At 51.8% G+C, this 25,716-nt stretch overlaps 1 protein-coding gene across 4 annotated transcripts in view; it reads right to left on the reverse strand.

Annotated features, from left to right (window-relative positions):
• Window positions 1-742: 742 nt before the first annotated feature.
• The window catches only part of VAV2 (vav guanine nucleotide exchange factor 2), a 152,714-nt gene continuing 127,740 nt past the window's right edge, over window positions 743-25,716 (reverse strand). Inside the window, exons 7-29 of one of the 4 annotated variants that reach the window (XM_075717069.1) lie at window positions 24,989-25,087; window positions 23,420-23,488; window positions 22,681-22,781; window positions 19,072-19,171; window positions 17,641-17,736; window positions 17,123-17,191; window positions 14,287-14,373; window positions 12,407-12,492; window positions 12,015-12,147; window positions 11,293-11,307; window positions 10,746-10,855; window positions 10,037-10,138; window positions 9,825-9,930; window positions 8,643-8,664; window positions 7,234-7,361; window positions 6,934-7,008; window positions 6,343-6,395; window positions 5,470-5,586; window positions 5,275-5,362; window positions 5,057-5,180; window positions 3,931-4,017; window positions 1,689-1,843; window positions 743-790 (exon numbers count right to left, since the gene is read on the reverse strand). In XM_075717069.1, coding sequence (XP_075573184.1) covers window positions 743-790; window positions 1,689-1,843; window positions 3,931-4,017; window positions 5,057-5,180; window positions 5,275-5,362; window positions 5,470-5,586; window positions 6,343-6,395; window positions 6,934-7,008; window positions 7,234-7,361; window positions 8,643-8,664; window positions 9,825-9,930; window positions 10,037-10,138; window positions 10,746-10,855; window positions 11,293-11,307; window positions 12,015-12,147; window positions 12,407-12,492; window positions 14,287-14,373; window positions 17,123-17,191; window positions 17,641-17,736; window positions 19,072-19,171; window positions 22,681-22,781; window positions 23,420-23,488; window positions 24,989-25,087 — 2,070 coding nt within the window. Of the gene's footprint in view, window positions 791-1,688; window positions 1,844-3,930; window positions 4,018-5,056; window positions 5,181-5,274; window positions 5,363-5,469; window positions 5,587-6,342; window positions 6,396-6,933; window positions 7,009-7,233; window positions 7,362-8,642; window positions 8,665-9,033; window positions 9,051-9,824; window positions 9,931-10,036; window positions 10,139-10,745; window positions 10,856-11,292; window positions 11,308-12,014; window positions 12,148-12,406; window positions 12,493-14,286; window positions 14,374-17,122; window positions 17,192-17,640; window positions 17,737-19,071; window positions 19,172-22,680; window positions 22,782-23,419; window positions 23,489-24,988; window positions 25,088-25,716 lie in introns of all 4 variants that reach the window. The other 3 variants (XM_075717071.1, XM_075717068.1, XM_075717070.1) reach the window with 3 other exon arrangements.

Raw genomic sequence — 25,716 nt, forward strand, 5'->3', positions numbered from 1 at the left:
CCGAAGGGGCTCTTTCCCCTCCTGTCTGACCCGGAGGTCCACTTCCAGCCTATGCCTGATGGTCAAAACACGCTCCTGGTTTCCCAGCTGGCATCCTTCAGAGACGAGCAACAGCTGTCTCCTCCTCCTGGGTCGGGCGTCCCCGCTCTGCGCCCTCGCCCCAGCTGCGGCGCGGTGCTGCCGTACGGCTGCCAGGGAGACTGCCGAAATCCCGACCCGAGGAGCCCACCCGAGCGGCGTGGCGGGGGGTCCGCGTCGTCTCCTCGGGGCCGAGTCGCTCCCTCCCCTTAGAAACCCCCAAATTCTCACCTTGGCACATCCGGGCACCAGGCCAGGCGCAAACCTTCAGCCTCACCCTCCCACCACCATCACCACAGTGGCTTTTAAAACACCTTTAGTAAAAGAGGTTTCCATCCTCTGGTAGGCACCGCACAGAGTCTCTCAGCTCTGTCCATGCAGGGGAGCGCGGCTTTCCCGGGACTCATCCGCAGCCGCTACACGAACGTTATCCGACAGACCATCAATCTTCTATACAGGTAACAGGAGCGAGGCCGCCGGCGGCCCCGACGCACACGCGCGCACACACACTGTACAGAGGAATGGATTGCTAAAGTCTGCGAGAGCAGTCCTGGGAGGTGTCCGGCCACGTCTCACGGGGAGCCGCAGGCGTCGGGACAAGTGTGCACGGTCTGCAGCGGCTCGCTCTGGGCCCTCGATGACTTCCCATCAGACATCCCCGCAGTCATTGCACCCCCTCCTCTTCCACGTACGTCGAGGGAAACCAGCCAACCTGTCGGGGAAGCGGAGAGGTGAGCTGAAGGGACCTCCTGTTCCATCACCGGGGCTATTCCCCCGCCACCACACGCCGTTCCCGGTGAGCCGCCTGTACGGCGCTGGATGCGCCCGCATCCCGATGCACGGTGGTGATGGGGAGGCGATGCAGCCGTTTCTCTAATTTGGGATGGAGCCAGCAACTATACATTGCCTTGGACACATGGGTTGTCCACACTATGTAAGGGATCAGGGCATGAATCATAAAATCATAGAATCATCAAACCGTTTAGGTTGGAAAAGACCTTTAAGATCATCCAGTCCAACCATTAACCTAACACTACCAAGTCCACCACTAAACCAATTAAGGGTAGAATAGTAATTTTGTGTTTCCTGGCTTGGTGGCTGGATTATTTTTAATGAAAGTAAAAACTAGGAATCAGTAAGGTTGGAAAGGATCTCTAAGATCACCAGTCCAATCCAATGAAGAATCTGTCCCCAGCGCTACAAACTCTGTGGGACATCAGGTCAAGCCACCAGCCTGCTCCTTTTCCCCGGGATGCTGAGCCTTCCACCTGCAGAGCCACTCCTGCATAAATCCCCAAAGTGCAGGTTTAAGGAAGAGCAGACTCGGGCATCGCCCGAGCTGGCGTGCCCGCCTGCCCACCGCATGCTCCCATCCGCCTGCACGCACTGGGTGCCACGCGTCGCTGTCACACCGCACCGGCTGGCAACGCAGCGGTGGCTCTCCTGAGATGACAGCCCGTCCACGAGCGGGAAAAAAGCAAGAGGGAGTGGGATGCGTTCCCCTGCCCTTTGCTGTCCTGCCAGCAGGCTGTGCTCCGGCTGGGCAGGTTGAGAGCGGGGAGGACCGTGCGCTGCAGAAACGGGACAGGACATTATCTGGATGCACTCACTCTTCCGTTGGTTTCCCCCTTCCACCATCCCTGGTCCCCGCCAATCCTGCTGTAGATCTTCACCACGTCGCCCTCTCGCAGCGAGAGCTCCCGCATGTCCCGCGCCGCGAAGTTGTATCGTGCCACCGCCGTCCCTATGACCCGTGGGGTGAACACTGCGTGGGGACAAAGCAGAGGGAGTCAGGAGGTGCCCCGCCACGTGGGACCGGCCGAAGCCTGGGGAAAGCTTGGTGAGGTTCAACCTGGGTTTTCCACCGCAGCGCTGGCTCCCGTTGCAATACCACGACCTGGAGCAGCTCGGATGGCGGGGCTGGCCCCGTCCGAATTGCTCAGCCCTGCGCGGACTGGGGCGGCCGGGGTTAAACTGGATTCTTGCTGGGCTTTAAACAGCTCCATGGGCTTGGGAAGCCCCTCTCTGCTGACCAGAAGAGTCCAGGAGGGGCTTGGTGGGGGCCGCTGGGGTGAAGGGCACTTTTGTGAGAAGGTGGCTAAAGATTTCATAGGAATCATCATGATCGTTAACAACAAAATCATGGAAAAATCCCGTCCCACTATCAATATCAGGTCTGGCTGCCGCGCAGCTCCCAGCACCTGATGGGACCACCCTGTCAAAAGATTTCATGAATTAACTTGTATTTAAACTACTTCAAAAATTGAGTTCCTGGGATTGGATTCTCCTAGAGATGCTGAGCAAAACCTGTACGTTTTGCCACGAGGAGGAAGAAGCTGCTAACCCGGTATCCTCCCTGCTCCTGTCCCTGCCAGGGAGCAGCCAGAGCCCTTGGAAACTTGGTCCCATAACAGAGCAAAAGGTGCAAAAGCACCCCGCAAACCCGAAACAGCTTGGGATAAGAAACGTGGCCCCGTGAGCTGTCCCGGGACCTGGCCACCACCAGCACGGCCCCAGCACCGCGGATCTCCATCGCTTCAGGCAGGGGATGGTCGGGGGAGGCACAAAGAGGAGCAGCAGCGAGGGGGAAAGGCAGGGGCAGTGCTCAGCTTCCCTGCCCCGGCCTCTGGGCAGGGAGAAAGAGGGTTGGAACGCAATGGTGGGAGGGACGGGATGGGCAGAGGAGGAGAAAAATGCCCCTCTTCTAAAGTTTGCAAAAAAACCCCACCCTAAAGGGACGTCATGCTTTGGAGAAGCCACCCTTTTTGTCCCAGGACTTTTCGAGGATTAATTTCAATTTTAAAAGTTTGCAAACCAAGGTTGAACTAAGTTTGAGGAAAAGCTTTGCCCAGGTTTTCAGCTCTCGGGATGGAAGGAGATGAGGATGGCGATGGAGACGGTCCAGACACACAACGTGCAGTCACTGGAGGGCTCGTCCGTCCTCGCCAGGCAGCCAGGCCGGCGAACGGAGCGAGGATCACGGCAGCTTTGAACTCTTTCATCAGGAGCTTGCTCAGAGCCCGCTGCTGCGCAGATTACTTTCTGCAATGCTTTGTATGCAGTTAAAGGATCCCAGATTCCCAGAATTATGTCCTAATACCCTGAAAAGGTAAGCGTTCTTCCCAAACACGGCAGTAAGGGAAGCACGCGTGGCTTTGCCGATGATTTTTCCCTCTCCAGCCTCAAGAAAATGCTGAAAGGTAAAAGCTTAAACGGGAAGACATGAACTGGCACAGTTTCGCTGTGATCCCTGCCAAACAGACACCAGTCTGTAAGACATTTAAATCAGTCGGGTCCAAAGGCCAGAGCACCGCGGCACTCTCTGCAGGGAGTCTGAGCCACAGAACGCGTTTGACAGCGCGGGTTCCCCCCCCCGCCTCCTCAGCAAGGGGCTCCTGAGCAGCCTCCGATAGCAGAGCTCAAAAACTGCCGGACATGAGGTGTTCCCCTTGCACGGCAAGGAGAAACGGTCTGGAGGACGGTGTGATGCCAATGCTGGTTCGGTGAAACACACGGGATAGGCAGGTCGAGCTTGAAGTACATCATGAGATCCCAATGCGCTAGGTTCACTTTTTGGTTAATTTTAGCCCCCTTTCTCAAATAGTGGCAACTCCATCTCCTCCCTGCCTTGATTTTGGGGAGAGGGGAGAGCGTGCTTTGCTTCCAGCCAAGCCATAATTAACTTATTTCCAGGCTGTGCCCCAGGGCAGCGCTGGGGACCCCCTGAACTGCCTGCGGGTGATGGAGGGACAGCAGGGACCCCGCAGGTCCCGCTGGCGATGGCTTTCAAGCTGGGGATGCTGCAGCCTGGGGAAGGCGGCAGGTCTCTCCGGCGGGGAGAGGCACTGGTACCTGACCAGAAGGGACTGGAGGAGCTCTGAGAAGAAAAGTTGAGGCCCTGAGGACTGAGAAAAGAAAAGTTGTAGGAAGCGCAGGAGGCTGCAAAGAGGTTAGAGAGAAACAGAAAGAGGCAGAACACGCATTAAAAAGGAAATTAAAAAAAAAAAAAATTATAATGCACAATGCTTTAAAGGCTGATGGAGGAATACAGGGCAAAGCATACAGAAGGTCTTGTGCAGGGGCTCGGAGTTGGGACAACCAGCGGCAGGTCCGTCCGCAGCCCCACAGCCAGTGTGGGGGCTCAAAAGTCATCCTAGGGTTGTATTTTATTGGAAAAGATATTTAATCAATGTTTAAAAACTATCTTCCTTTGGTATTCTTTTGAAAATATACCACGGAAAAAGTTTTTAAAGAATGCATTTTTCCCCACAAAGTAGTTATTTCTGCACTCAGGCTTTTAGACAAAATGGAACATTTTGCACTAATGCACATTTTGCTTTCCATTTGTCTTGATTTGGGTTGTTTTTGTTTTTTTTTTTTTTTCATTTTAGGCGCACACTTACCATTTCTACCATCATCTCTATTACAGGAGTCCCACTGGGATTCAACCCATAGCAAGTGACACGGGAACCGGGATCCATTAAAACACATGCACAAAAACTCACGCGGGCAGGTAAGACACGACATATCCCGCTAACAGAGCATCGCATCTCTGCTCACTGCCCGCAGGCGGACGGGCTGCCCCTGCAGCCGCAGCTCCTCTCCCGGCAGGACCAGGCGGTGACAAACCACCCCCGAGCACAGGGTGCAAAACCACATGAGGGAAACCAGTCTCCCCTGGGGAAAAGCTCTCCCTGGGAGGCTGAACCCGCTCCGCGGAGCCGCACAAGCTCAGGGGAGCAGCAGCAAGCAGCCCCAGCTTGGCCGGACCCCCCTGACTCCCCCCACCTCCTGCAAGACCCGTCCTCAAAATGCCACCAGCTGAGCAGGAGACTCATTTGCAAATTAAGGGGCTCGAGCCCTACAGCAAAGCTATAAATCCCTCCATCCAGACGGTGCTCCTACGCCTTGCTGAAAGGGTGAGATTTTCCATCAGGGATTTAACGGCACCTGCTCACACGGCTAAGCCGGGTTTTACCTGGAGAGCGGGTGAAGGTCCTGGAGGTAGAGCGCTCCCGAGATTTATAGGGGTATTTCAGCGTTGTGTCCAGTTGCTTGAAGCTCTCCTTCAGCGAGTGGCTCTGGTAGTATTCGACCAGCTCCTGCGGAGGATGGAGGGGCACCCAGCTGTCTCCCCTGTCCTCTGCGTGGCTTGCAGGGACGGTGCGCATGCTCAAAGGGGCTACAAAAACCTACCAGCAAGCTTTCAAACTTCTTGGCTTCCGTGATGTGAATCCAGTTGTCCTTCTCCACCACCTTGATGTGCTTCACCTCTTCATTGAACCTGCAAACCGTAGCAAAGGCGCTCAAGACAACAAAGTCAGGTGCTCCAGCCCCGTCCTGCCCTCCACGTGTGAGTAATACTAAATTAGTAAATTAAGTACGACTCACTTAATACTGATGGCAAAGCGCTCGGCCTCGGCCGGCCGCTCCCGGATCAGGTAGGTGCCGCTGACGTGAGACTTCAGCAGGTTGTCCGTCTGCTGCCGCTCCATGTTCCCTGCAAACCTGAGCCCAGAGGTTGATTAATTAATTTAATTAACTAAAAATCAATGCAGATCTATAAAAGAGGCATGTTTTAGACAAAGAGAGACATCTTTTTTAAAGGCCTGAAGGTTGGGCAAGTAAAGAAACAGCTCTTATCCAAAACTTCACGAGCAGAAAGGAAAGGGCCCAAAGATATACAAGAAGCCGCTCAGCCGCTGACCAGAGAGGGTGAGCGATGCAGAGTGCAACCTCTTTCCTTTGAAGTTTCTCATGTTTCCAGCGCACCTAGAAAATCCCACTAACTGGGAATCGGTCCCCAGGTGAACGAGGCTTCAGCGAGAGCTGGGGAGTGGCGATATTTTAAACTCATGAATTTGGAGCTGGAGGGAAGGAGCAGGAGGCAAGCCAAGTGCAGCCTCTCCCGCCAAGGCAGGAATTGCTTCCTTCCTCCCAAAACAGTTTTCTGGGCACAGGAAACACAGAAAATAGGAAGGGAAACCAGCATCTCTCCTTTTGCCTCTGACCCTCTCCATCAGTGAAGAAATCCCCTCTGATGCTGCGAGGGCTGCACCGGGTTTCGACACCCAAATGCTGCTGCGGTGCCTGCCCCGCGGCCGTGGGGGAGGTGGGACGCAAAGCATTGCTAACCTGCGTTCGTAATTCGTTATTAGAGTGGATTCCTGACAGAGTAACAATGAAAAGGCAAGGTCGATGTATCTTTCTGGCCAGAGAAAGGCCATTTCCAGCACGCTGCCCACGGCAGGCAGGGCGACTCACCACGGGTACGCCGTGTAGTCTATCTCCCGCGAGGGCGGCCGGCTGTTGGGAGGCTGCAAAGAGAGCACTGCTTGTTACCGATGAGCCAGCGTCGCATCAGGCTATAGATCACGCGCGAGATGCTCCTCTCCGCGGGAGGGTTTTCGTTTGCCAAGCCATTTCTGAATTATTGGCTTCGGTGGCGGAGGGCAGTGTTGTGGCTGAGCGTTTCTCCCTCGGCCTCCCAGCTGTGATGAGCACGCTGCGTTTTTTTCATTTACCTGAGTGTTTTTCAGTCGGGAAGCGGCTGACAGCCAGAATGGAGTCTGGACCTGGTTACACCAACCCCAGCCTTGGCAATGGGGCTGAGACCAACCTGACCAGACATTTGGAACCATGGGATGATGGATCCACTTCCTCGCTAATTTGGCCGAAGTAAAGGGCCTCATTCAAGGTCCAGGGGCTTACTAGGACCAAGGTCTCAAGCAGAAGGCTGAGAAGAGCAACAGGCACTGCTGGAGCAGCACCTCCCGTGAGAGCCCCCAGTGCCCACCCCGGCGCTCCCGCAGCACCCGCAGGTCCTCCCGGCTCCATCTCCTCTTTGGCACTTACCCTCGCATCAACGGGGCAGGGCTTTACCGATGAGCTGGGAAAATAACCCGACTTCTTCGTCTGCAGCAACCGCCCCTGCAAAGCCAAGCCGGGCATCAGCCTGGACGTGCACAGGGGAGCAACGTTTTTGCCGTGCAGGGACAGAGGCGGTCCCCGCTGCAGCTCCCGGGCTCCAAACCAGACCCCCCCCAGCTCCCCAGCACATCCCTGCGCTCTGGGAAAGCCCGCAAATAAAAGGGATGACGCAGAAGGCGCTGGTTTAAAACTTCCCAGGCATTTCCCGAGGGGAATCGCTCTCACCTCCCACCATGGTGAGTCGGGGTCCCCCCTCAGCAGCTCGATCACGTCCCCAATTTGAAACGTCAGCACCGGCTTCCCGGGGGGAGCTGGGTTTCCGTGGTAATTCTGAACCGCCACCATTTTAGGACCTGGAACAGATGCAACACAGTTTCATCACCTAGACCCTGCTAACAAGAAGCAAAACAAAACCAGCCCCCCTGAAGCTTGTTGTTCCTTATCCTGTGAACCGCAAATCTACCGGCACCGGCAGGCAGGATTTTGGGGCAGAAAGGAACAGTGCCCACAGAGAACGGTCTTGGCTCCTGCAGTTACATGGATGGCTGAGTTCACTGCGCAAAAATAAACCCATGAAGGAACGAGCCAAGCCAAAGCTTCAACTCCTAGCCCTGTACTGGGATTTGAACCCCGCCGTGGCAGGCCAGCTCTCATTAGGCAATGCCCGGCCAGCACCAAACCCCGCCGGGTTCAGTGGCGACACCTGCAATTGCCAAAAGGACCAGCAAACACTCGGCTTCCACTGAATTTGAGCCGGACCTGGGACCCAAAACGCCCCTGAAGCTCGCAGCCAAAGCCCAGTTGTCTCGCCAACAACTGCACATTAAATAAGCTTCCCCAACTGCAGTAAAACCACAGTGTTTATCTTCAAAATGCTTTCCCACCTCTGCCTCTCCCCGCCCAGGGAGAGCATTCTGTGCTTTCTTTTTTTAACCACCAATTTGATTCTTTTTGCCAGATGGCTTTCCTTTTGGCTTTCCTTTTAACAGAAAAAGCACAAAACCAAATTGTTCCTTCTCTGAGCCAGAGCATGGGCAGGGCAGGCCCAGTACTCTCTCTAAGCTAGTTTTAAACAAAGGGAAATAAAAAATATTGCAGCAACCAGCACGAGTAACGGCCCCATCAGAAGGCAGCGCCTGGAGCCGCGCATCCCCGCAGCGTGCCGGACACGCGCCGGCAGGAAGATGCTCTCCATCACCAACAAGGCTCCCTGCCAGGATGCGTTGGCTCTGCTTTGAAGGACAATCAGGCACAAGAAAATTTGCCAGGCTCTCCTTGGTTATTGGTGTGACGTGCAGAAGCTTTACCCGCATTGGCAGAGCAGGCCAAGAGCACGAATGCACCCAAAGAAACAACGTGGTGCCGATGGATGCAGCGGGAGAGGGCTGAGCCCAGGGAGGAGCCGGGTCTTGCCACAGGAGACCCGACCTGCTGCTTTGGGGAGCTGGGACGGGAGAACTCGGTGCCCCATCGCTTGCTGTGCGGGCAGCACAGGACCCTTCTGCAGCTACTAATGCTCCTTTTTGGTTTTGGAAGGAGCTTCTGCCTCCCACGTGCTCAAAGTTAGGGACACCTGCAGCCACAATCAAGACACCGTCTCTACTTGCCCTCCTGCAATACAATCATGCCCTTACCAGGTCCGGCACTCAGCGAATCCTGCAAAGAGAGAGAGGAAAAGGTCTCCATGAGGACATGGCTGTCTGGGCTCCCTCCATAAGCGCCTGCCTGAAGCCACCGGGATAAGAAAGAAACCCCCTCCTGAAACCTCCCTGGCACCAGCTGGTACCTGCTGCTCCCCCCAGCTGGGTGCTGGCACCTTCTGAGGGCCATGATGCCACCGAGACCAGGCCAGTTTTAGGCTGGAGGAGAGGCCATCAGTCTCCAGTCCTGCCCCTCAGGTTACTGGGACCCCCCCAAGGCCAGTGCTGGCTCTTCCCACGAGCTGCCCACACCTGGACCGGGCAAGGATCCAGGCTCTGCCCAAAGCAGGGGGGGATGCGGAGAAAGGGCCATCAAACAACCTACCTGGTCTGCTGAAGAACCTGCAAGAGAAATGTTGAAATAAGTGGTTAGTTTGACAGGCAGCAAATCTCATTTTCTGTTCCTCTCGACGCTGCGAGTATCGATAAACGGCATCAGTGCTTGAACTTGACGGAGCGAGCACAAAACATGGGCTGGGGTCACTCAAGTCATTGCTCTGCACCAGGTGGGCAAGACCCGGGGATGGACTGGAGCCCGACAAGGACATTTTCTCACTTGCACAAAATTCTGTGATTTTGTTTCTTCCTCCCTCCACTCCCCACCCAAAACCTCCCCAAAGCCACCGCGTGACACTCCCCTGCACCAGGCGGTGCCAGGGCTCTGCCCAGGGAGGCGAGTCACAGTTTTGCCCTATTTAGATCAAGGACACAGATTTTTGCAGCGCTGTGGGGCGTTTGGGACCCGGAGACGAGGTCTCTCCCTGTCATCAGAAGCGTCATTCCTGGCGCGGACCCTCCTGCTTTCACTAACCAACATCTTCTGATGAAGAAAACATCATCTCTTAAATGTCCTCCCAGCACGAGAGCTGGGTGCATCCCACCTAGTACACATTGCTGCTGCGATCCTCTGGTGTACGTGGGATTCAGCTCTTTGGTTTGGGGGGTTTTGGTTGGTTGGTTTGGTTTTTTAAACCCCCAGCCATTGTGAATTACAGCCCTGGGAGGTGGGTGGGAGCATACTCAGATTTTGTTATGGGTTAACAAATATTAGTGCTTTATAGAGCGAATCTTTCAGATCATTCACATGCATTCACCTCCTTGGCACAAGCTGCTAACGATGTGAAATAACTCACCGATCTTGCAGGGAGGAATGATCTCCAAGCACTCCTTATGAGCACCTGCTCCACATTTGGGGCAAAGATAGCCTTGGTAGAAGGTTCCTCTGCACAAAAAAAAGGAATTCAGAAAGTCCTAATTCAGCCTCAGCTTTGAGATTTTCTTTCCGTGTTTTAATGCAGATGCAGAAAAGCTGGAAGGATGTTGCTCACCTTAGGAACATCCTGCAGGCTTTGCAGTTGGTAGTCTTTTCAAATGTGTACATCTGAAAGTTATGGTGATTTGCATTGGCTTTCTCTGGCTTTATGTTGGACCTAAGGGAAAGGACCGGGGGGTTATCAACCTGTCCCTACGAGCCATGCTGCACTCGTGACCTGTCACAGCAGTCGCTGTTTGCATTTCAGTCAAGGTTTGGAAACCATGCGGACAGATAAGAAATCAAGTGTGAAAGCAGACTCGGGGCTTGACTGTGCAGAGAGAGGATTTTGCCCATCAACCTTCCCCTGGCATAACATTCATGGATTTGGCCCTTGCCCGAGTCAATCAATAGTCCGAATCCGCCAGCACGGAGCCAACCCCTGCTCTGCTCAGGACCAGGTCCCCGCAGCAGCAGCCCTTCTCCTGCAACGCCTTCCTCCAGCCCCAGCTCAGTGCTTCACGCATGGCCTGACACCACGGCAATCGCTGCAGGTGTCATTTCAGAGATGCACCACGCATGCTTTGCTGCAGACGCTCGGGGTAGATGACTTCACGCTGGACCCAAGCTCCCTTTGCACAGGGACCCATCCACCAAGCCCACGTGAGCTTCCCCATCACAGGCTTTGCTATTGGAGCTGGTGTGCAGTGACCCGCTGGTCCAAGACACCGTCCCCCCATGCTTGGCGACTGCACGCCAGGACTAGAACAGCCACCCGTGCTCACATTGCCATTTCAAACTGCTCCATCCACTTCCTCTTCATTTCCTCCGTCTTGCAGAAGAACTGGAAGCCCTGCTTTCCCTGAAGGTGAATTAGGTAGAAGCCGTATGACCACTGCAAAAGAAAATGAGAGAGCTGATCGCTGTGCTCCCGATGCCCAAGCAGCAAAACGTGCCGCACTTTTATTCAGGCATCTTAATAACTGCTCTCAGTGCCTGCCCCTGTCCCTTCTTCTGAAGGACTGCTGAACCTTTGCAAAGGCAACAGCAGGAAGGAGGAAGAAGAGCTCTGTGTTCCTCTAAAACATCACAACTAACGATGCCTCAATCAGCTGGGCACCGTGCACTAGGGCCAAATGGGATTTTATGGTGGCAGATGAGAGAACCCAGATTTTTCTGCTCCAGTGGATCCTCCCCAGCCATTATATCTCTCCCTGACAGCAACTGACAGCCCAGGAGGAACATCTGACCTGCCCACCGCACATATGCTCTGCCTGTCTCGTTACAACATTGCACAGAAAAACACGAGAGAAAATTGTGTGCTTTGCTTACCATTTTTCCATGAGACTAGAAAGCATAGGAGAGCAAAGTGGAAATATATTTCATTAAAACACAAAGCTAGCAGTATTTCTTCAGCATCCAAGTGGTAAAATTGGCTGTTCTTACCCAAATACCACTTATCCCATCTGTACAATACCTCTTCCCATTGCATGTAAGTGGATTAAGCTAATGGGCCTCTGCTAAACCGATAGCTGGGAGGTTTTCCTTCACGGCTGCAGACTAAGCCCCAAACCACCAGCAAAAAGATGTTCCTTCAGTGGCAACCGTGCTCCGAGTGCCAATTTTGGCAGGCTCATTGGCAACGCTCACGCTGCCTTTCCAGGCTCCTCCACCCTGTGACTCGTGGGAGCGAGAGCATCCGGACAGACCTTCCCTCCCTGCCCTCCTCTCCACCCCGTCTGATGTTTGCTCCGTGCGCTCCCTCACCGCCGGCGGGCCAGAAAGGAGGGAGCAGCTTCCTCTCTCCTAACTCCAATCATCCCAGCTTCTTCAGGGCTGTTTTGCAAGGACCGAGGTCAAGGATCAAGCCCAGCCCCACATTAATAAACATTTCCCAACCCTCTGTAAGGCTGCCCTGAAAGCCAAGCATTTATTTTCCAGCTTTTTGCAAGCTCTGTTTCTATTTTAAAAGGCTAATGGGAACGTATTACCCAAGGACTGGCCCAAACAGCTCCAAAATGCTCTCCAGCAGAGCTAATCCCCGGTCCACCTACCTTCTTAATGTCCTTGTTGTTCATAGGGTCGTCAGTCATCTTGTGGAAGAGCAGCTCAATAATTTCCTTCAGCTCATAATTGTATCCTTTCCTTTTGCAGACAATCACCACTTTATCAAATAAAAACAAATACCTGCCCAAAGCAAGCAAATGAACAAGCAACCCAGTCAAACACCTCATTACGGTCCCCCTTCAACGGGAAGTATTTGGAAAGCTCTGCAGAGCTTCCCAGCCAGCACAGCTCATTGCTGTAACCGTGCTGTAATTTCACACTGATGGTGATTTCTGTCAGTGCAAGTCTAGGCAGTCACTGAATAAATGAGCACAAGGGGAATGGCCAAACAAAGGCACATTTAGTTTGGGAAAGCTTCTGAGCGCCGCTGCTCGCTCACCTGTCCTGCTTGGTGTGGTTGACTATGGAGCGGACCTTCAGCTCGCCGTCGATCTTCGGCCTCCCGAACTCCTCCAGCTTCACTTGCTGCAGAAAGCAAAGCAGGGCTGAGATCCACAGCCAGGGCTGGGACGATGCTTTGGAGACTGAAACCCAAACCTGCCCGGATCCCCACCAGCCCTGCCTCGAGCTGCGGAAGCTCCTGGGAACAGCATTGCCCTCGCCAAGGGCACGGCCCCAGCATCAGGAATGGGACCACGGGAGATTCCTGGAGCTCCAGCACCAGCATCCCAGGGCAAGGCTCAGGATTCAAAGCATTTTCGCAAGGTTTGGGAACCAGAAAGCAAAACCCCCACAAAATGAGCTCTTTTCCAGGGGTTTCTAAAAAAGCAGAACCAAGGCTATTGTAGTTTTGATTTCCATCCTGAACCAAGACTGGAGATTTTGGGGAGGCTGGAACCCAAACCAAGGGTTTGGTCAGTTTGTCTTCCAGCTCAAGAGCCCTTGCAAATGTTGCTTGGTGCCGCACAGCTGCTGAGCCACGGGAATCAATCCCCTTGCATGGTTCTTACAGGAAAAAAAAATATTGTCAAGCATCACCGCTGGTCAGGAAAATAAATATTTTACATAGCTGTGTGTATAGTCCGCAATTATTTCATTGCCATGCCATGTAGGCTCTATATACATAACACCAAGCACTCCACAACGTCCCGCCCTGTGCAATGAAAGGCAACACTGAGCAACGTGCGTGGGATTGATCTGCAGACAGGAGTGACTGCTTTGCTAACATCTCATCTCCCACGTGTCACACTTGCTCTCTGGCTACTGCAAGGAGGAGAAATGGCTGCTTAATGCCCCCGTCTACATTCCTGCTTTTACGGAGCATAATGTCTGGTTGTTCGCACAGATCAGGATTATCGTGACTGCTTCGATCAAAACCTGTGAGCCGCAACGGCCCATATCCCACCAGAGAAATTTTGCAGGTTTCTCTTGAAAATTCAGGATTTTGTCTCTGTTTGTTAAATAACCATCAATTACAAGTTCATTGTTTTCAAATGAAGTCTGGGCTTAAAGCCCCCCGCCCCCGCAAACCCAGGACCCCTCCAAGAAGCCCTCGGGGTGGGCAGCACCCGGCATCTCCCTCCATCAGCCCTTCTGAAGCATCTCAGGTGCCAGCCCCAAATTGCATTACCCCAGCGTAAAGCGTGACAGCAGAGCAGCTGCGCCCGCAGCTGACCAGCCCTGCTCTCCCACCCCCCGGCAAATGTGGGGAAAAGCTCGTTAGCTTGAAGCTCTGCCACTGAATATTAAGTGAATGGGCTTCTTCAGGGCTAGGGGGAGTGATGGCTTGCACAGGCTGGGCTAATGCACGGTAACGGGATCAAGTGTTTGACGCCTCTGGAGTTTGGAGGACGAGATTCTTCTTAAAATATCTGGTTGAGATTTGGGGCATTAGGTGCGTATTACATGTGCCCTTCTCCTCCAAACAGGCCATGGGACGCTTTCCAGTGCAAGAACATTCAGTTAACCTCTCTGTCCTCTTAACAGCAAAGGAAAACCCACTTTAAATAGCAGACAAGAAATTAAAGAGCAGATTTGGGGAATTCTTGGGTCCCCCCTACACTAGTAACATGAGAAAAAGTTGGAGAAAATTTCAGTGTACCACCACCACCACAAGCCACCCTCCATCACAGCCCAATGGGTTTCGTAACGTAGCAACTTCTGGACCATCAGTAAAAACAGTCAGCGATCAGGGAGCATCCGAACACACAGGGATCTTTCTTGGGTAGCACATCAGATTCAGCAGTAATTGCACAGGAAAAGCAAATATGTTAATAATATTCAAATTAAAGTAGGGAGTGAGGGGATCTTCCAACTTACCAGATTTTCTATAGAGCTCTGAAATTCACTTATTTTCTTTAAAGTCTCTTTGTCCCTCTTTACTTCATTTATGTACATGGCCAAGTCCTTAAAAGAAAAGTGAATATTGGCTTTTATTTTCCAAATGAAACCAGTACCTTACCAAAGCAGAAACCACACGACCCCGGCTCCCCAAAGCCGCGCTCCCCCCCGCCCCCAGGGGTCAGACCAGGATCCCAGCAGCAGCCCAGGACTCGGTGAGCGCAGGCTTTTTGTGCTTGCGCTGCTGAACCAGGCAGGTGCTGCAATTTTTCCCATTTCCCAGAAGAGGGCAATGCATGAATCCAGTGCCGCACAGCAAACCCGACCCATGGCTTTTACCTGGCGAGAGCCCGGGCGAGCAGCCAGGCATCCCCTGCCTTTGTGCCTCTGTCCCGGCAGCATCCTTCCCTCCCAGCTTTCATCATCGTAATTCCCTTCATCCCCCCCCAGCCCCCAGATTCAAAAGCTGCAAGCCAGTCTCTGCTGTCAAAACATCCGTGTCTGTGAAATAACTGCTTTGGACACCCAGCTGCACGTTAGCTGTGAACAGCACTTGACCTGGCTCTGCCCCGCTTGCTTCCAGCTGACCTCCCCGGTGCTCTGGATCGCACCCGAGCTGCTGAGAGCACTGGGATGCTCACGCTCCATCCTCCCAGGGGATATATCCCGCGAGAGCATCCCCTTCTCCAACACAGCTGGGCCTCCAACATCTCCCACCACACAAAGGCTGTGTGGTAAAATAAGGAAACATTCGACGGAGCTTGCTCTGCTCTCCAAAACTCCTTGCTTAACGCCAATTTTGACCCATCAAAGAGAAAGAACCCTATCCCTTCCACTAAAACAACTTCTTACACCCTTCGGAGTGTATTTTCTGTGCCTGTTTGCTGCTTATCTGCTCCCCGCCTCCTTGTCCTCAACAATAGCTCTTGTCAACTTGGATTAAATCTGAACGTGGGATTTTTTAAGACATTCCCTCCAGGTCAGACCTTCCTCAGCTTCCCGACACAGGGCTAATCACAGATGATAATCACAAATCTATGTGACAATACCTATAACATCACAAAATACCCCACTAGGCCGGTGGCAGGGATGGTTATGAAGACTGACAAAACCAAAAGCCTTATGAAGTGGCATCCTCCATCACGCTTGAGCATTTGCTCCCTGCTGCTGAACAGGCTGTCTCCTATGCAAACGGGAAACACAGTCCCAGGATTGACCGTGACCTGAAACAGCGACGGCAACGTGCAAATCTGGGCTGCGGGATTTAACCAGGAACCTGCCTCGCCCCCACCATCACCTTGGTTCCGCGCGCTCACGTGGAGGGTTGGTACCTGCACCAAATACCCCCACACGTGCTATTTTTTGGTGCAAATCCTGCCCCTGCTTTGCGCAAACAACTACCTAGGCAAAATAAAAGGGAGGTGAATCCCCTTGGGAAACGTAGCTCTAGCTGTAGACATTCACCCCCCTGCGCAGCTCTCGCCCCAGACGGCAGCAACGTCCGCCACCCACCAGCACGGCAGACAGAAAGGCTGGATTCGCCATGAAAAACATTGCTTGTAAGTTAAGCCTTGGTTTACAGATCAATTAAAACCAAACTGCACGGCTTCCTATGCCCCTGCTGAGCCCAAGGCGGTCGGAATTGCACCTGCGCTCTCCTTGCGACGGGGCGATGAAACCGAGAAACCTGGCTAATGGCTATGGGCAGCTTCCTGCAAAAAATGCTGAGTCTGCAGTGCAGCCGGAGCATATATACATTTATTTATCAGCAGTGCTATCGGTGGGCGCCGCATTATGAGGCATAAGCAGGGTTTAACAAGTGTCCCCGGGTTTAGCGTTTGTTGGAGGCCACGGCCACGTGTTGTGCAGCAGCAGGCTGCGAAAGCAACGTCCTTCAGCCAACCTTAACTTTAAAGCGACCTACATATCGGCTCCGGGTCCCGGCGCTTGCAGGGATAACGGCTGAAAAGGTCACCCGGCTTATGTAAGTGCCGGGAAAAGCAGCGTCATTACAAAAGCTGCGGCTCAGAGGTAAAAAACAAAGTGACCTGAGAACACAGGAGCAAGCCCAGGGACGAATCCTGTGATGCTCTCCCGAGAGAAAACCTGGATTTAATGACCATCGTCAAGTCAGATTCTGCTGACGATGATCCCGCTGTGCGAGTGTGTGCGTGGGGGGCGTATCCAAGTCAGAACACATTTGGATGATTCTATTTTTTGTTGCTGATGGTTTTCCTGAGATCTTGGGGGTTTCAGCTGAAAGCTCAAAAAAACTTGAAACAAAGCAAAATTTTGACACCAGCAGCCTTCATTTGTGGAAAGAGCATTTTGCCCTTAATAAAAAAAAAAAATACTTGGATAAAAGGATTCCCAGCCAGCGCCCGGATAACAGCACGCGGGCAATGCTCCGCACAGACGTGGGCACGGGCTCCCACTTCTGCAATACTCCCCGGCTTGCTGATACGTCTGGAGTTCCTCCAGATCCCTCCTAGCAAAAACAAGAGCCGAATCTGGCACGGCCTCTTTACGCACAATAGTAATTAGTGAAAAGCCGTAACTTAGTCAACACATACCAGCTTCCCCAGCTGCTTAAGGAGGGAGATAACAGCGATGCCTACAGATCTGCTGCGAAGCAATCGCATCAAATGGCAATCAATATACGCACGCATGCCCTAAAGGAGGAGATGCTGCCTTCCCTCAGGCTGTTGGATGGTTTTTTCCATTTAGGTTCTTGTTTTGCAGAAGCAGAGGGCTCCCGTGCTCTGTTACACCCTGAGCCCAGCACAGCCCCGCTGCTGCTCTCGCCCTCCCGTACCTGCATCGCCTCCAGAGCCTCCTTCAGCTGTTGCTTCTCCGGTCGGTCTGATGAATGGCTGAGCAGCTCCTGAGAGAAAAAATAAAAATAAAGAGTTGACCTGCGGGCAACGTCTGCCTGCTGCCAGGCTGGTGGCAGCGATGCCCGGGCAGGCAGCTGCGGCCGCAGCCGTAGGACAGAGAACACGCCAAGCGGCTGGTGCTCGAGAGATCTGTTACACAGAGTTGACGGGAGGAATTTCACACATAATCAGATTATATGCAAGCTTATTTTATATTCATTAACTGCCTCTTGTGGCTAACAAGTGCAGAATTACCCTAGGTCACCGTACTTTAAGAGACGGCACAAATATTATGTCATGTTAAGTAGCTCTAGTAATTATTTCATTTGAAGGGGGAGAAAAAAAAAAAAAAACCCTCGCTCTGCATTTGTCAATGATTCACTCTCCACTGGAAAAGCCGAGAGATGCTGCAGCGAGGATGGCAGCTGGAGAGAAGCGCCAATGCTGAAACACTTACTTTTAACAGGAGATGATATTTCAAAACTCTTTGCATTGGAACCACCAGCAGGTCTTGCAATTTAAATTTCCCGTCCTGAACCTTTAGTGTGCATTCCTGTTAAAGAAATCAATACACGAGCAGTGAAGCAGCTGGGGGAAAACAACAGCTTCCCCACAGAAAACCCCTCCAACGTCCCCCGGGTGTTAGGTTTTGCTTCTGTAATCTCAGTTCGGATGAGAAATGGCTCGTGGTCCTTGCAAGCACCCAGCCAGTGCCAGGCTCCCCACTGCAGAGGTTATCGAGGAATAAAACACAGGGTCTGGACCCTGAAATACAGACATTCTCATGCAACTGAGCTACTCCCGCTTAATGAGATACTTGCTCATGAGGGGAGCACATGAACGCTCTCAGACCTCGGGAAATGTCAAATGAAACGCATTAGCTTAACTCACCTCCTCGATGCTTTGAACTAATGCATTTTATTTGCGAGGGGCTGGAAGCAAGCACGCAGACAGTTGCTGTGGCTTCGCTGATAAGCATTAAGTCATTAAGATGAGCTAATGCGATCGCAGGAAGTTTTGCGACTGTTACCTTCGCCCAGACCCATTTAGATACGTGACTCCGCCGCGCTGGCGGAGACCCCCCGTGTGCCCCCCCGGGAGATGAGCGGAGCTGCCACGAGGGAGGAGGAAAAAGGAAAAGCACAGGAGCAACTGGATGTTACAGCAAGTGGCTGGATGCGAGATCCAGGGAACACGTTTTAAAAAATTACTACATGCTGTTTTATCCCTGAATTGGCTTGCTACTTTTGCACGGAAAATCAAAGAGCGTTGGCGAAAAACGAGGTAACGTGTACAGACAGCCCAGCAAATTCAGATTAGCATCAAGACTAAAGCAGGAATTAAAGCTGGGTAAAACAGCAGCTCAAACAATGCATCCCTTCTGGGGCTCCTTTGATTTCCTTAATATCTGGATCAGCCCCTATTTACACTAAGCCTTTACGCTGGGGAAGGAGTAATCCGGGCGTTCGCCTGGGCTCTTGGGTTCGCCTCTGACTGTCCCTGACGCTGCGTGTGACCTTGGAAAGCCACTCGGCTCCTGGCTCGAGGATGCTCGGTGCCTTTGGGTCTCCCTGCACGACTCAAAGAGGAATGTGTCCACAGCCAGTCCTGCTCGAATAAAGCCACCCAGCTTCTTTTAACTTGGATAAACTCGGGGGAGGAAGGACGGAGAGCGTGTCTGGTGGGGAGATGAAGGGGCAAGCAGGGGATCAGGAGAAGTTAACCCCAGCTTTGCTTCCTCTCCGGGCAGCACAGACTCACCCCGCATCCCTCCCCTCTCTTGCTAACTGAAGCCTTCCCAACACGCCCTCAGCGCCAGCAAGTCCTTCCAAAACCCGCGACCAGGAGGGTGGGCAGCACTCGGCCCCGACCCTCCCTGCCCGCTCACCTCCACCTTCTGCCTGACGTCCTCCCTGTTGGCGAGGAGGTGGTTGAGCGTGTTCTGGGCGTACTCCATGTGGCTGCAGTACTTGCCGTAAATCAGCAGCCTGCAGAGGGAAATCACAGATTTAATCGGAAACACTTGCTGGCAGTTATAACCTGTTATAAAAGATATATATACTTATATACAGTGAAAGGACAAGGCAAACAGCTATTCCCCCATATAACTGCTTAGTAAAGTATTAACACTCTTTTACAGCGTGGCTTTTTAACATTTAAATCTTTTGAAGTTTCCAGAGCTGGAGCCCATGGGGGTGATTCAGCTCATGACGAGCAGAAGGGGCTGAGGGGCCAGAGGAGCCCGTTTCCGGAGGTACGACGGCTCATCCCTCCTCTCCTGAATGTGATATATTTAACCACCGCTCCCCAAGAACTGTGCTGTCAGAGCACCAGGATAATAAAGGGAAACCCAGCTCCACGCTGAAAGACCTTTCCTAGAGCAGGTTACAGAGTGGCTGCAAAAGAGCTAGCGGCATCCCAGGTACGACAGCCCAAATACGAAAAGAAACAGGGAAGAGCTGGGACCCCATCCCTCTCCTGGGGAGCGGTGCCGACCCCAGCGAGGGTCTGCGGATTAACTAAAACACGAGGGCAAGCGCTGAACCCCTGCTCCTCGGCTGCGAGTTGGCTTTTTCTCATGACTACACCATCGCCATAATCCCCTTGATGCCTCGACAGGCCCCGTGCCGCCCTGATGGCCACGCTCCATTTTTTTTCCAGCTGTGCCACGTTAGCACCAGGGCTTGTGAAGACAGAGCAGGGATGTGCTTCAAGACCAAACGACAACAAAAATCCACTTCCTGAGAGCATTTCCAAATGGAGCTGGCTCAAGCCCATGTATTCATCCCCCAAAAAGCCTTCAGTTCCCGAGTCACAGCTGCTCACAGCCCAAAAAACGATTGCCACCACCGTGGCTGATGTGTGCCCTTCTCCCTGAGGGTTTCTGGATATTTCACCGAGTAAGGAAGAAGGCAAGAAACTCTTGATTCTCGAGACGTGCCCGGAATGGACATGGGTGATGATGATTTGCACCTCACCAGAGAATGAGAGGTTTCAAATCCCCTTAAAACCCAAGGACACATTTTAGAAAACTTGTTGCTCCTTGCAGGATGGGCCACAGGGACCTAGAGATCAAGAGACCCGGTAATTTGGGAAAAGAAGGTTGTCACAGCCTTTGGAAACACAGTGAAGCTTTGTATGGACACCCCGGGCTATAAATTTAAACACCTGACAGAAAAAGAGCAGCTGTGCCGTGGATTCCCCCTTTTTCCTCCACTTCACTCATTAATCCTGCACGACAGGTTTGGGTTTTCCCCGCTTCCTTGCCGTTAACTGCATTGCTGCTGATAAGACACATATTCCATCACACGCTGCAACTCATCCATTATTTCGGGGCCTCATCTCGGGATGGAGACGATCTGGGAGCACCTGACCCGGTGTCTCTCCGTAAACACGGGACTCTCAGACCCCGGTGGGGAATTGAATAGAGAGATTTATGGGAGCCGCAGTCCCCGGCAGAGCAGCAGCCAATACAGATTATTCTTCTGCCTTTCCCCCTTGACAACTTCTGAACATGCACAATAGTATCTACCTTGCCAGCACTTGGAGAGCTTCAAAGAGGCTTCAGGAGCGTAAATTCAAACCTCTGGCTTTCAGAGAAAGAGATTCACAAACTATTTCCTCCTAAAACCAAAAAAAAAAAAACCCCCGAAAACCTGCAAAGCGGAGGAGCAATACATCATTTTACTGGGATGTCTCTGAGGATGCGTAGGGAAGCGAGAGCTATTTGTCACGGACACATTTGATGCAGGAAGGTCTCATTCCCAGGGACCGAGCAGGGACTCGGGAGGTCCACGTTCCCTTCTTGGTGGGGCAACACTGTCTCCCCAGGTGAGCTCACTTTCTCCTCCTGCACCCCTGTTTCCTTGCTGTAAAATGTGGTATCATCATCTCTTCTGATGCAGGAACAGACCCTGCCTATTTAGATCACCTGGCTCCAAACTCTTCACCCCCGAGAGCACGTTTTTGAGCTCTTCTCCAAGCCAAAACTCCCTGTGAGCAGCAGTTCCCCACGATGCTGAGGTCCCCGAGAACCCCATGGGCTGAAGGCAGCTTCGGAGCTGCCATCGCGACCTTGCAGCCATGGGTCTGGCTCCTTCATTCGCCTCTCAGGAAGGCTTTTAGGTCCTTTAAAAAGTTTCTTGCAAAGTCCCGTAGGAACCGGGCCGGTTTGTTCACCTGCCTGCATGAAACCCATCAGCTACAAGCGCTCCGCTGAGCTCCTACCAGCAAATTAACAGAAGCAAACATTTATGTAAAGGCTGTCAGCCCAAAAATGAGCCTCGTGCTCCTGCACAGCCACGCGGATCTCCCTGGGAAGTAATGCCACCTCCGCGACTCCTCCCGTGTCCCCTCCCTGCTCCCCGTGTGCACAGCTCCGTCCCGAGCACAGTCGGGAGCGGCTCGGCTCGGGATCGCTGCCCGGGGATGGCACTGGCATGCACAGAGCTGAGCCAGGAATTAGGAAATCAAAATCACCTAAGTGAGTTGTATGAGTATTTTTCAATTATTTGCATTCTTCTTTGGAAACTTTTTTTTATTTAATCCAGAAAAACACTCCCTTTCTAAAAAGAGGCGCTGTGAATGATGGAATATCTGACCTTACGGTGTATTATTAATGCAGCTGGTATTTCTGGAGTTATTGACTTCTGAATGGCATTTCTATGTCTAGACACTGGTTTAATCACAGTGAAATAACACCCTGGCACGATTCCACAATGAATCAGGCCTTTGATTAGTATTGAGGACATTACAGGCTTTTATTAACCTTATCTTTGCGTTTTGGGGTACTCCTGCGTGCAGCTGCCAAAACACAGAATCTATTATGTTTGCAAAAGCAACTTTTACACGTATTCATCATGCAATAGGTGCGGGACAACAGCAGTGCCAAATACGCAATTTTTTTAGAGTGAGCAATCACTTTGATCTAACCACAGCCAAGTGTCCCCTGCAAAGTCTCCCCTGGTCATCCTGCCACATCACAGGCCCTCAAAGCCCCGCTGCTGCTTGCAGGAAAAGACTACATTAAGCCCTTGAAGGCAAGTGAGGTTTCACTCCGTCCTGGCTCACCATAACTGTAGCATTCCCATATTTATCCCTCCTGATACATCTCTGTAAACGAGTCGGACGTTCAGCCTGCAAACAGTTGGTCCCATACGGGAGGCTGTGAGTCTGGCAAAATTCAGGTGTAGACGTGGGCTTGCACGAACAAGCATCCACGGGAGCTGCAGCGATTTAGCCAGGGCGGTCAGAGAGGGGGAGATGTCCCGGCGTGAGCCTCTGCCCCTGGGCGACCTGGCATGGCTGCGCCTGGATTTGGCTGCTTCAGCGCCGGCACCGAGTGATGTTTCGGCTGCCCGAGAGCATCTCGCTGCGGAGGCTACGAAACTGGTCTGCTGCAACAGGCATTTCTGTTCCAAATTCTGAGATGGGCCCTGTAAATATTAACCCGTATCTGTTAAAACCGGAGCTGCCTAAAGACCGGGTTTTCCTTTACCTCTCTTTGAATTCCAGAAACACTTTTGCCAGGCTGCTTCCTCCAGACATCATAGAGACATCGATGGCTCTCAGGAAACTGAAGTGCACTTTAATTAGGTCCTGAAACGAAGAAATAATCAATACTTTAAACACATGCAAAGCGAGTGAGCAAACAGAGCCTAAAGAAATGCACATTCACTACTTAATCAGGCAGTCATTTTCTCTCTGGTTTTTTTTTTTTTTCCCCTCTTTTTAGCTGTTTTTAAAATAAGTCATTCCACTGAGCTGCAGCCCTAAATGGCCAGGAGTGCAAGGGTGTAATTCTGTTAGGAGGTTATACAGTGATAAGTGCCCCAGGATTTCCATCTGCATTAAAGTCCCTTTTGCACGCCTGGAGGGAGCGGAGGAGATGGGCAGGCTCTGACCCAGACCCCGTGCAAACCAGCGTTGAAATAAATCCCTTCATCGCCGCGTGCCCAAACCTTCTGCAAGTACAGCTAAAATACACAGCCCCAGCCCTGGAGCATCCTCTGTATAAAATTGTTTTCTTACCTAGAGTTCATATAATCTCCAACTCTAAAACTGAGTGTTAAAGAATATTTCCTAAACCCGTTCAAGCTCTGCAGCGCATGAAGGACTGAACCTCTGCAGGTGAATGCACAAACCTAATGTGAAACCTGAGTCTTCTCTTAAGCAGGAAGGCGGCTGAGCTGCCGTGAAAAGAACAAAGATTTAAGCCACAACGTCTACGCCATTACCTCCAAATTGATAAAAATAGCTTCCATGTCTTGGGGCGTCAGTACCAGCCTCAGTGGGTTCATATAGTTCTGCAAGAGGAAAATGGAAACGGGACTGAAATACCGGAGAGGAGTGAGCAAGGGCTTTTTTTGTGCATTTTTCCCTGCTTCACCAGCTGCATTTTCCTGGACAGGGAGAAGCCAGGTTTTAATGAATTTAAGCACTCGCAAAGGCAGACGAACGACAACACAATTCTCAAGACTGGGTTGTGCCAGGGCCCCACGTGGGAGCCAGGAACGCCCGTGGGTGCACCTTCCCCCGGGCTCCCCTTGGTCCCCGTGGCACGTCCAGGCGTGGGAAGGTGCAGACCCCCACCCGTGGGGGGGAGCAGACCCCTCTCCTGCCAAACCTACAGGGAAAGCGATTTAAATGCACACAGTTTCTTCACCTCGCTGCAGTTGGGAAGAGCTCTGAAGCAGCTTTTCAGCTCTTTATTATCTAGAATTTTGCCCTTGAAAAAGCGCCGATGATGTGATTACATTGGAAATGCCTTTCTGAACAAATACATATTAATAGAAACGTCTACATGACTTGTAACTACAAAACCCCCCCGATGCAATGCACCAAAGACAGGACCCTCTACCCATAACGCGCCGTCAGAACCTACTAAGCCTTCGCGAGCCTTTTTAATGGATATCAAAGCGATAATTTAACTCTTCCTTTAGACTGAACCAGAAGGGCTATGGCTGTTTCCAAGGAGCAAGGGCTATTTACATAAATGACATGTACGCTGGGACATTTTTCCGGAAAATGGGAAATGTTATTCCACTGCGCCGGTTTCGCTCCCAGCTTCTTTGCGGGAACTTTCAGCAGACACAGGCAATAGCAAATTTGCAAATAATTGCAAAAGGGGAGGAAACAAAAGCGTTAGGGTGATTAGAAATGGCAGCTTGATTTTCACTATTGTTCGTCATTCCTGCTGCTTTCCTCGGAGCAGAAACCACCCCCAGGCTCCAGCCGTGTCCACGACTCTGCTCTCTTGCTGAGGTGCTCATTTTTATTTTCATTTAAAAGAAAGGCGTAACAATGATTTATCAAACCCAATTAAAACCCGTGAATTCAAGCAGCAAAATGTTACTTTTAATCCAATTAGTCTCAATGACAAGTCTGCACAGCTTCAGCACTTTTGAAAAATGCCCAGAATAAAGAAATTATTCCGTAGCAATCAAAGGGATAAGATATCTGCAAACACGGCTCTTATCGGCGAGACTGGCCTGGCTGAGCGAGGAGTGGGAGTCTCTTACCCCTGGGGCAGGGGGGACGCGGCAGGATGGGTTTCAGCCTATTTCCAATGGGCAGCAATCAGAAAAAAAGATCTTGTTTGGCTCCTCCAGTTACAGGCTGCAAATTTGTGCTTGTCAGTATGGGTTTTCTGGATCCCCCTTCTCTCCAATTTTACATGTGAATGCATCGATCCTGCCTCATCGCATCTGCCAGCTCTCGCAGCAAGAACTAATACAGCGAGATTAATGCAAGATCAAGTGATGATGCGGAAGGCGATGGTGTAGAAAAGATGGCTCAGTCCTTACCTTTTCTATATCTTCAAGTGTTTTGTAGTATTTGGCCTCAGTTTCTTGGATTTCGAGCAAACAGCAATTTCTTTTGTCATCTTCTGTCATTCCCATTTTCTAGAAAAAGGAAAAATAACGCACGGTCAGATATGCCTACGAGTGGTCCAGCAACCTGCTCATGCAGAGCGGAGCTCCAGTTCAGCCTTCAGTGACGGCAAACTCAGACCAAGCGCAAGTTTGGAAAGTCAGGAGAGTACTGTTACTGGTTTATGTTAAAGGAAACTATTTTTAGCCAAAACAATTAGGAAGGAACCCTGGCTGTACTATTCAATATGTTTCAACATGGCAAGCATTGCATTTTCTGCATTTATTATAGCTACATCACCAAAGACTATCAGCTAAAGGATAAATAAGAGCTAAATGCTGGTTTTCCCCATTTTTTTTTTTTGCTTAAGATGAAACTCACAATGCAGCCTAAGTGGGTCCTGAATAATACGTTAGCCTTATACAAATCCCCTGCCAGGGTTGCCATTTCTCATCATTTTAGGTCAAATCTGACAATGCATGCTTTTCTCAAAGCCCCAGCTCCTGGAGTCACTTCTCTTGCTCTTGCGTCTATAAAGCGGAGCTGGAAACACGTGTTGGGAGGTGCTGCACCGGTCAGTGCAGTCTGTGGGAGGTGGTTCAGCGGTGGGGTTTTAATGATCATGCACAGGAACGGACACCCTCTGTACACCCCCTTTAAC

The sequence above is a fragment of the Pelecanus crispus genome, chromosome 9 (assembly GCF_030463565.1).
Source record: "Pelecanus crispus isolate bPelCri1 chromosome 9, bPelCri1.pri, whole genome shotgun sequence".
NCBI lineage: Eukaryota > Metazoa > Chordata > Aves > Pelecaniformes > Pelecanidae > Pelecanus > Pelecanus crispus.